Below are 10,000 nucleotides of genomic sequence, written 5' to 3' on the forward strand. Positions count from 1 at the left end.
CTTCCAAAAACTGTACATTTACATTAAAACATAATTACATTAAATGTACAGTTAGATCAATTCACTGTATATAGTACGGGAATGTTCTATTAGCCTAATAACAGTTTTTACAGTCTTTTACCGTTAAAATCACGATAATTTTTTCCAGTTTTAATTCTGTAACTGCGGCGTGTGTGCAGCAGTGTGTGTGCAGCAGTGTGTGTGCAGCAGTGTGTGTGCATCAGTGTGTGTGCAGCAGTGTGTGTGCAGCAGTGTGTGTGCAGCAGTGTGTGTGCAGCAGTGTGTGTGCAGCAGTGTGTGTGCATCAGTGTGTGTGCAGCAGTGTTGGGTGTGTGTTGGGTGTGTGTTGGGTTTGTGTTGGGTGTGTGTGTGTGTTGGGTGTGTGTTGGGTGTGTGTTGGGTGTGTGTTGGGTGTGTGTGTTGAGTGTGTGTGTGTTGAGTGTGTGTGTTGAGTGTGTGTGTTGAGTGTGTGTGTTGAGTGTGTGTGTTGAGTGTGTGTGTTGAGTGTGTGTGTTGGGTGTGTGTTGAGTGTGTGTTGAGTGTGTGTTGAGTGTGTGTGTTGAGTGTGTGTGTTGAGTGTGTGTGTTGAGTGTGTGTGTAGAGTGTGTGTAGAGTGTGTGTGTGTTGGGTGTGTGTTGGGTGTGTGTTGGGTGTGTGTTGGGTGTGTGTTGGGTGTGTGTTGGGTGTGTGTTGGGTGTGTGTGTTGAGTGTGTGTGTTGAGTGTGTGTGTTGAGTGTGTGTGTTGAGTGTGTGTGTTGGGTGTGTGTGTTGGGTGTGTGTGTTGGGTGTGTGTGTTGAGTGTGTGTGTTGAGTGTGTGTGTAGAGTGTGTGTAGAGTGTGTGTGTGTTGGGTGTGTGTTGGGTGTGTGTTGGGTGTGTGTTGGGTGTGTGTTGGGTGTGTGTTGGGTGTGTGTTGGGTGTGTGTTGGGTGTGTGTGTTGAGTGTGTGTGTTGAGTGTGTGTGTTGAGTGTGTGTGTTGAGTGTGTGTGTTGGGTGTGTGTGTTGGGTGTGTGTGTTGGGTGTGTGTGTTGGGTGTGTGTGTTGGGTGTGTGTTGAGTGTGTGTGTTGGGTGTGTGTGTTGAGTGTGTGTTGAGTGTGTGTTGAGTGTGTGTTGAGTGTGTGTTGAGTGTGTGTTGAGTGTGTGTGTTGAGTGTGTGTGTTGAGTGTGTGTTGAGTGTGTGTTGAGTGTGTGTTGAGTGTGTGTTGAGTGTGTGTTGTGTCAGGTTTGCCGGATCAGCCGGTTCCTCTAGCCGCGTCTGGTTCTCGTTGTCTCCTGGCGTTTGAACATGTTCTGCGTGGGCTGATGTTTGAATGTTGGATATTTGAACATCAATTTAACAGGCAAATAAGAGCGCTGCAGATGTGACGCACGCCAGTGGAAGAGCTTTAGAGTCCGATCATGCGATCGCGCTCGCTCTGCATATGTTTGCTCAGGCTTTTCTGTGACCGTGCAGCAGATGTCATGTCATCCTTCGCTCAGTAGACGAGTGACATCAAGTCAACGCACTGCGGAGAAGCAAAACTCACGCAAAACTCATCTAGGGTTTCAACATTTTTAACAGACAAATTCCCTGTTTTACATAACAAGAACTGTAAAGCAAACGATATCATAGAAACAAATAACAATTTTATTGTTTCTGTATACACACACACACACACACACACACAGAATTCAGAATTATTGCCACCCTGTCGATTCAAAAGAACTAAATGTTTCTGTTGATTTCTTTCTTTGTCTTTCTTTTTCTTTCTTTCTTTCTTTCTTATTTATGTTGAATTATAGTTTGCAATGTTGTTATTCACTTCTGAACTGGTTTCTTTTTTCTTTTCTTTTCTTTTTTGCAATCGTTGGCAATGTAAAAGGATTCATCACAGCAATATCTATATAACATATAATCTTTAATGTTTTTATCTAGTCAATTTCTTGAATTCCTCATTCATTGTCTGAAAGGTGTTTCCAGAAGTGAAATTGTGTATTGATTCTGAATTATAGTAGAAGCATCTTCTGGTTAAAAAACCCAACAACAACAACCAGAAGACAAAAAATAAAACTAACTTTATCTGGACAATAACTTTATTCTAGAGCTGCTGTAAAGCCTATCAATCTCTGTTACTGTAATCTCCTGTTATCACTGTAAAGCTGCTGTGAAACTCTATAATGTTAAAGCGCTGTATAAATGAAGATGACTTGACCTGGTGTGGTTGTGTTGAATCTCCTCAGGAGAGCTGAAATACTTCTGATGCTTCGCCTTTTGTGGTTTGTGGCGTTTGTGTCATTGTTTGTGGCGTTTGTGTGGTTTGTGGCGTTTGTGTGGTTTGTGGCGTTTGTGTGGTTTGTGTCATTGTTTGTGGCGTTTGTGTCATTGTTTGTGGCGTTTGTGTGGTTTGTGGCGTTTGTGTGGTTTGTGGCGTTTGTGTGGTTTGTGTCATTGTTTGTGGCGTTTGTGTGGTTTGTGGCGTTTGTGTGGTTTGTGTCATTGTTTGTGGCGTTTGTGTGGTTTGTGTCATTGTTTGTGGCGTTTGTGTGGTTTGTGGCGTTTGTGTGGTTTGTGTCATTGTTTGTGTGGTTTGTGTCATTGTTTGTGTGGTTTGTGGCGTTTGTGTGGTTTGTGTGGTTTGTGGCTTTTGTGTGGTTTGTGTCATTGTTTGTGTGGTTTGTGGCGTTTGTGTGGTTTGTGTGGTTTGTGGCGTTTGTGTGGTTTGTGTCATTGTTTGTGTGGTTTGTGGCGTTTGTGTGGTTTGTGTGGTTTGTGGCGTTTGTGTGGTTTGTGTCATTGTTTGTGTGGTTTGTGGTGTTTGTCATTTGTGTGGTTTGTGTTGTGGTGTTTGTGTGGTTTGTGTCGTTGTTTTTGGCGTTTGTGTGGTTTGTGGTGTTTGTGTCGTTGTTTGTTGTGTGGTTTGTGTCGTTTGTGTGATTTGTGTTGTGTCGTTTGTGTGGTTTGGTTTGTGTTGTTTGTGTTGTTTGTGTGGTTTGTGTGGTTTGGTTTGTGTTGTTTGTGTGGTTTGTGTTGTGTGGTTTGTGTTGTTTGTGTGGTTTGTGTTGTTTGTGTGGTTTGTGTTGTGTGGTTTGTGTTGTTTGTGTGGTTTGTGTTGTTTGTGTGGTTTGTGTTGTGTGGTTTGTGTTGTTTGTGTGGTTTGGTTTGTGTTGTTTGTGTGGTTTGTGTTGTTTGTGTGGTTTGTGTTGTTTGTGTGGTTTGTGTGGTTTGTGTTGTTTGTGTGGTTTGGTTTGTGTTGTTTGTGTGGTTTGTGTTGTGTGGTTTGTGTGGTTTGGTTTGTGTTGTTTGTGTTGTTTGTGTGGTTTGTGTTGTGTTGTTTGTGTGGCTTGTGTTGTGTGGTTTGTGTTGTTTGTGTGGTTTGTGTTGTTTGTGTGGTTTGTGTTGTTTGTGTGGTTTGTGTTGTTTGTGTGGTTTGTGTTGTTTGTGTGGTTTGGTTTGTGTTGTTTGTGTGGTTTGTGTTGTTTGTGTGGTTTGTGTTGTTTGTGTGGTTTGTGTGGTTTGTGTTGTTTGTGTGGTTTGGTTTGTGTTGTTTGTGTGGTTTGTGTTGTGTGGTTTGTGTGGTTTGGTTTGTGTTGTTTGTGTTGTTTGTGTGGTTTGTGTTGTGTTGTTTGTGTGGCTTGTGTTGTGTGGTTTGTGTTGTTTGTGTGGTTTGTGTTGTTTGTGTGGTTTGTGTTGTTTGTGTGGTTTGTGTTGTTTGTGTGGTTTGTGTTGTTTGTCAAGTCAAGTTTATTTGTATAGCGCTTTTCACAATACAGATTGTATCAAAGCAGCTTCACAGTATTACATTTAAATAATACAACAAAATTTGTTTCAAGAGGAATTTATTGATTGATCAAATTAAATATCCCCAAAATATCCCCAACTGAGCAAGCCAAAGGCAACAGTGGCAAGGAAACGAAAAACTCCATCAAGTGACCTAATGGTGTCCTAAAACTCCATCAGGTGACCTAATGGAGAAAAAAAAAACCTTGGGAGAACCCAGGCTCAGTCGGGGGCCAGTTCTCCTCTGGCATTTATGAGCTAGAGGCCGGATTGTAGTTTGAACTGTGGGATTATATGAATGCCTGGCTGAAGAGATGAGACTTTAATCTAGTTTTAAACTGGGAGAGCGAGTCTGAGCAACGAACAGTATCAGGAATACTATTCCAGAGTTTTGGAGCCAAATGTGAAAATGCTCTCCCTCCTTTGGTGGTTCTGGATATCCTAGGTATGACCAAAAGCCTTGAATTTAGTGATCTTAAAGAGTGCGATGGATTATAGGGTGATAGAAGATCCGTTAAATAGACTGGAGCTAAGCCGTTTAGGGCTTTATAAGTCAGTAGCAATACCTTGTAATTAATACGGAACTTTATAGGTAACCAATGCAGTGATGATAAAATCGGTGTTATATGATCATATTTTCTTGATCTCGTAAGAACTCTAGCGGCGGCATTTTGGACTAACTGTAGCTTGTTTATTGAGGATGCAGGACAACCAGCTAATAAAGCATTACAGTAATCCAGTCTCGAGGTCATGAATGCATGAACTAACTTTTCTGCATCAGAAACTGATAGCATATTACGTAGCTTAGCAATGTTTCTAAGGTGGAAAAAGGCTGTTTTTGTAACATATGAAATATGATTTTCAAAAGACAGGTTGCAATCGAGTATAACACCCAGGTCTTTTACTGTAGAGGATAAAGTAACAGGACATCCTATGATGTTAAAGTTGTATTGTGCGAGGTTTTGTGGGCGGTTTTTTGAACCGATAAGTATTACCTCTGTCTTGTCTGGATTTAATAAAAGAAAATTACGCGTCATCCAATCTTTTATATCTTTAACACACTCTGTCAATTTGGAAAATTTTGCGTTTTCATCCGGCCTTGATGAAATATATATTTGAGTGTCATCAGCATAACAATGGAAACTAATTCCATGTTTCCTTATAATATTTCCAAGTGGCATCATATATATTGAAAATAACAGAGGGCCTAATACAGATCCCTGCGGCACTCCATAGTTTACTGGAGTTATGATCGATTTTTCTCCATTTAAATAGACAAAATGGTAGCGGTCAGATAGGTATGATTTGAACCAGCTTAGTGCTTGTCCTTGAACACCAGTATAATTTTGTAGTCGATCTAAGAGTATTGTGTGATCTATAGTATCGAACGCAGCACTAAGATCAAGTAAAACTAGTATTGAGATACAGCCTTGGTCAGAAGCTAAAAGTAAATCATTTGTGATTTTAACGAGCGCGGTTTCAGTGCTATGATGCGGTCTGAATCCAGACTGAAACTTTTCATAGATATCATTTTGTTGCAAGAAAGAGCCCAGTTGAGCAGACACCACTTTTTCTAATATTTTAGACATAAATGGAAGATTTGAAATGGGTCTATAATTTGCTAGATTATTATGATCTAATTGTGGTTTCTTAATGAGAGGTTTTATAACTGCCAGTTTAAATGTTCTTGGAACATGACCTAAAGATAAAGACGAGTTAATAATATTGAGGAGAGGCTCTTCCACTACAGGTAACACTTCTTTCAGTAGTTTAGTTGGTATAGGATCTAATAAACATGTTGTTGTTTTAGATGAAGTGATACGTTTATTTAACTCTTTTTGTTCTATAGTTGTAAAGCACTGTAATTGTTCTTGCGGGGTGATAATTGAAGCTGAATTATAAGGCGCGATTGAAGATTGAACGTTTACAATTGTGGTTCTGATGCTTTCTATTTTCTCAGTGAAGAAGTTCATGAAATCATTACTACTGAACTGTAACGGGATATTTTGTTCGGGTGACGTTTGTTTATTTGTTAGTCTAGCCACGGTGTTAAATAAAAACCTTGGATTATTTTGGTTGTTTTCTATTAGTTTGCGGAGGTGCTCAGCCCTGGCCGCTTTTAGGGCCTTTTTATAACGTGACATACTGTCTTTCCACGCGATTCTAAAGACCTCTAAATTAGTTTGTTTCCATTTACGCTCTAAAATACGGGTTTCTCTCTTTAAAACATGCGTAGTATTGTTATACCATGGTGCTTTATTTTTCTCTCTGACCTTTTTTAATTTAATAGGTGCAACCACATCCAATGTTCTAGAGAGAATGGTGCTCATAGTGCTAGTTAGTTCTTCTAGTTCATCTGTTTGTTTGGGTTCAGGCAGCAGCTGAGACAGATTAGATAAGCAATTTGAGAAATTATCTATGGTGGATGGAAGGATTGTTCTGCCTGGTTGATAACGCGACGCCGCATGACATATTACAGCAGTACGTAATATGCAAGTTACCATGTAGTGATCAGTGACTTCATCACTTTGTGGAATGATATCTATATCGGTTGGATCGGTTCCATGTGATATAATTAAATCGAGTGTATGATTAAGACGATGTGTTGGTCCGGTGACGTTTTGCTTGACCCCAAATGAATTTAATAAATCTGTAAACGCAGCTCCTAACGCATCATTTGGATTATCTACGTGTATGTTAAAATCTCCAACAATTAATGCTTTATCGACATTGACTAATAGGTCTGAGAGAAAATCTGCAAACTCTTTTAGGAAATCAGCGTAAGGCCCTGGCGGTCTATATACGGTAGCCAAGGCTAGAGATAATAGGGATGTTTTTCTAACATCTAAGAGCGTAACATTTAGTACAAGTACTTCAAATGAAATAAACGTATAACCCGTTTTCTGAGTAACATTTAGAATATCTCTATAAATGGTTGCAACACCTCCGCCACGACCAATCAGACGGGGCTCATGCTTATAACAGTATCCAGGAGGAGTAGACTCATTAATACCGAAATAATCATTTGGTTTAAGCCAGGTTTCAGTAAGGCAAAGTACATCGAAGCTATTATCTGTGACTATTTCATTTACAATAACTGCCTTAGGTGTGAGTGATCTAATGTTTAGAAGACCTAGCTTTAGAAATAGTTTTTGTTTACTAATAGCAACATTTTCTGTTTTAATAACAATTAGATTTTTCCTAGATCCTGCATTAGATTTATTATTTGATCTCACTAAACGAGGAATAGACACGGTTTCTATGCAATGTTCTACACTAGTATTTATATCAGTTGAATTGGTGCAGCAGAGACTATGATTTGGACTTTTGGTTACTAGTCAAAGGGTATTTAACATTTTGGAGATGTTATCTGACAGAAGATCCGCTCCGAATCTGCTTGGGTGTAAGCCATCAGCACGGAAAAGCCTAGGACGCTCCCAAAACAGATTCCAATTATTTACAAAGAGCAGTTTCTGCTCATTGCACCATGACATTAACCATTCATTTAGCGCAAATAATCTGCTGAACTTTTCATGCCCTAGTCGGTACGTGGGAAGCGGTCCTGACACAATGATCGTTGTTTCAGGCGATGTGCTGCGTACCGTATCGAATAGATTCCTGAAGTCTTTCTTCAGAATCTCCGTCTGGCGCAGCCTGATGTCGTTCACTCCCGCGTGCAGGACCACAGTTCCGACGCGCTCGTCACCGTTCAGGATCTCGGGAACGCGAGCAGCGATTTCAGAAACACGAGCACCAGGAAAGCAGTGACTTTGCACCTTACTTTTACCTAACGTAGCGTGTACGTGCCGAACGATGGAATCGCCGATGATCACAGCATCGCGTTCTGTTTCGCGTAGAGGGGAGAAGCGGTTTTGTGTGGATAACTCGAAAACCGGGAGGGTCGGAGAAAGTCTTGGTCTAAACCTGACTCGCGTCTTCCGCTGCGGAACCACCCAGGCTTCGTGGTGGCGTGTTGGAGCCGGAGTGAACGAGACCATGGCTGATTGCGACCGATGCTGAGGAACGCACGGAGTAGACGCGGTCGGAGTCAGCGGGTTAGTAACGTTAAACACTGATTTGTGTGCATCGGCGCGTGATGTTTCAAGAGCCAAACACCGGTCTCTCAGCTCGGCCTGTCTCAATAAAAGGTTGTGGATCTGTTTCTCAACAGCTTCCAGCTCAGACTGCAGTGCGTGCAGCTCAAATGTGTCCTCACCTGCACCAAACGGTAGACTACTTACATCTGATATATTCGCCATTTTAACAGATGGACAGTGAGTTAGCAACGAAGCTACCAGTGATGCTATCAATATTAATACTAATTTATATTATAAGTTTGTTTGTTTGTAAGTGAGTGTGGAGAAGACGCGTTCAGCCGTGATCCACGGACGTAACCTTTAAGAGTATGCAGCGTTGGATCACTAATAGGCTTGAGACGCGTCTGCTCAACAGTCCGCGTTGTAACTATGAGGTTTTTTAGGTTTTTTTAGTGGTAGGGGTGTAGAGTAGACGCACGATAGGCGAAAAAAAATAAAAAATGTTTGTTTATTAAAAAATAAAAAATGGTTGTGTGGTTTGTGTTGTGTGGTTTGTGTGGTTTGTGTGGTTTGTGTTGTTTGTGAGGTTTGTGTTGTGTGGTTTGTGTGGTTTGTGTGGTTTGTGTGGTTTGTGTTGTTTGTGAGGTTTGTGTTGTGTGGTTTGTGTGGTTTGTGTTGTTTGTGTGGTTTGTGTGGTTTGTGTTGTTTGTGTGGTTTGTGTTGTTTGTGTGGTTTGTGTTGTGTTGTTTGTGTGGTTTGTGTGGTTTGTGTTGTTTGTGTGGTTTGTGTGGTTTGTGTTGTTTGTGTGGTTTGTGTTGTTTGTGTGGTTTGTGTTGTTTGTGTGGTTTGTGTTGTGTGGTTTGTGTGGTTTGTTTGGTTTGTGTTGTTTGTGTGGTTTGTGTGGTTTGTGTGGTTTGTGTTGTTTGTGAGGTTTGTGTTGTTTGTGTGGTTTGTGTTGTTTGTGTGGTTTGTGTGGTTTGTGTTGTTTGTGTGGTTTGTGTGGTTTGTGTTGTTTGTGTGGTTTGTGTTGTTTGTGTGGTTTGTGTTGTTTGTGTGGTTTGTGTGGTTTGTGTTGTTTGTGTGGTTTGTGTTGTGTTGTTTGTGTGGTTTGTGTGGTTTGTGTTGTTTGTGTGGTTTGTGTTGTTTGTGTGGTTTGTGTGGTTTGTGTTGTTTGTGTGGTTTGTGTGGTTTGTGTTGTTTGTGTGGTTTGTGTTGTTTGTGTGGTTTGTGTTGTGTTGTTTGTGTGGTTTGTGTGGGGAAATCAACAGTCTCACCAGGTATAACCGAAGGCTGGGCGATGGACAGCTGGCCACAAATGGATCACGTTTCAAGACTAGTTATGCAAATCTGGGGCTTGTCTTGTTTTACTAAATGGAAATTAGTGCAACCTCATTTGGCTTATCAATTGTGTTTAGCTCATTTGATTGTTGGGTTGGGTTGGGTTGGTGTAATCTCGTGGTCAAATTAGATTCATTTACAAAATCAAATTCGTCTGGCTGGTTGTCGCTCAGAGCGCGTGTGTAAACAAAGATGTGGTGTAAACACTGTACAGACTGTTATATGACTGAACTCAGTGACTGTGTGTGTGTGTGTGTGTGTGTGTGTGTGTGTGAGAACACAGTATTACACGAATGAGCTAATAACGGCTGAGTGACTGAGTGTGTGTATGAGTGTGTGTGAGAACATAGTATTACATGAATGAGCTAATAACAGCTTTGTGTGTGTCTGTGTGTGTGAGAACACAGTATTACATGAATGACTGGCTGTGTGTGTGTGTGTGTGTGTGTGTGTGTGTGTGTGTGTGTGTGTGTGTGTGTGTGTGTGTGTGTGTGTGTGTGTGTGTGTGTGTGTGTGTGTGTGTGTGTGAGAACACAGTATTACATGATTGAGCTAATAACGGCTGAGTGACTGAGTGTGTGTATGAGTGTGTGTGAGAACATAGTATTACATGAATGAGCTAATAATGGCTGAGTGACTGACTGAGTGTGTGTGTGTGTGTGTGTGTGTGTGAGAACACAGTATTACATGATTGAGCTAATAACAGCTGAGTGACTGAGTGTGTGTATGAGTGTGTGTGAGAACACAGTATTACATGATTGAGCTAATAACGGCTGCTGCTTAAAATAAGTGTGGAGTTAAAAACGCTATCGAAGTCTGTTCGTCATATTTTGGCAGCTTGGCAGAAAACGGCTGCGTTCCAACACCG

At 41.1% G+C, this 10,000-nt stretch overlaps 4 protein-coding genes across 4 annotated transcripts in view; 3 read left to right on the forward strand and 1 right to left on the reverse strand.

Moving 5' to 3' along the window:
* LOC309507925 (uncharacterized protein) overlaps nt 1–8,280 on the reverse strand; it is a 267,629-nt gene extending 259,349 nt beyond the window's left edge. Inside the window, exon 1 of the mRNA XM_082182392.1 lies at nt 5,750–8,280. Coding sequence (XP_082038518.1) covers nt 7,096–8,016 — 921 coding nt within the window. The 5' untranslated portion in view covers nt 8,017–8,280 and the 3' untranslated portion in view covers nt 5,750–7,095. The remainder of the gene's footprint in view (nt 1–5,749) is intronic.
* rpp25b (ribonuclease P/MRP subunit p25, b) overlaps nt 1–10,000 on the forward strand; it is a 96,848-nt gene that overhangs the window by 60,911 nt on the left and 25,937 nt on the right. The window lies entirely within an intron of this gene.
* fam219b (family with sequence similarity 219 member B) overlaps nt 1–10,000 on the forward strand; it is a 71,778-nt gene that overhangs the window by 32,940 nt on the left and 28,838 nt on the right. The window lies entirely within an intron of this gene.
* LOC309507911 (AT-rich interactive domain-containing protein 3B) overlaps nt 1–10,000 on the forward strand; it is a 65,877-nt gene that overhangs the window by 21,919 nt on the left and 33,958 nt on the right. The window lies entirely within an intron of this gene.

Source organism: Leuciscus leuciscus (assembly GCF_965113295.1).
Source record: "Leuciscus leuciscus genome assembly, chromosome: 10".
Taxonomy (NCBI): Eukaryota; Metazoa; Chordata; class Actinopteri; order Cypriniformes; family Leuciscidae; genus Leuciscus; species Leuciscus leuciscus.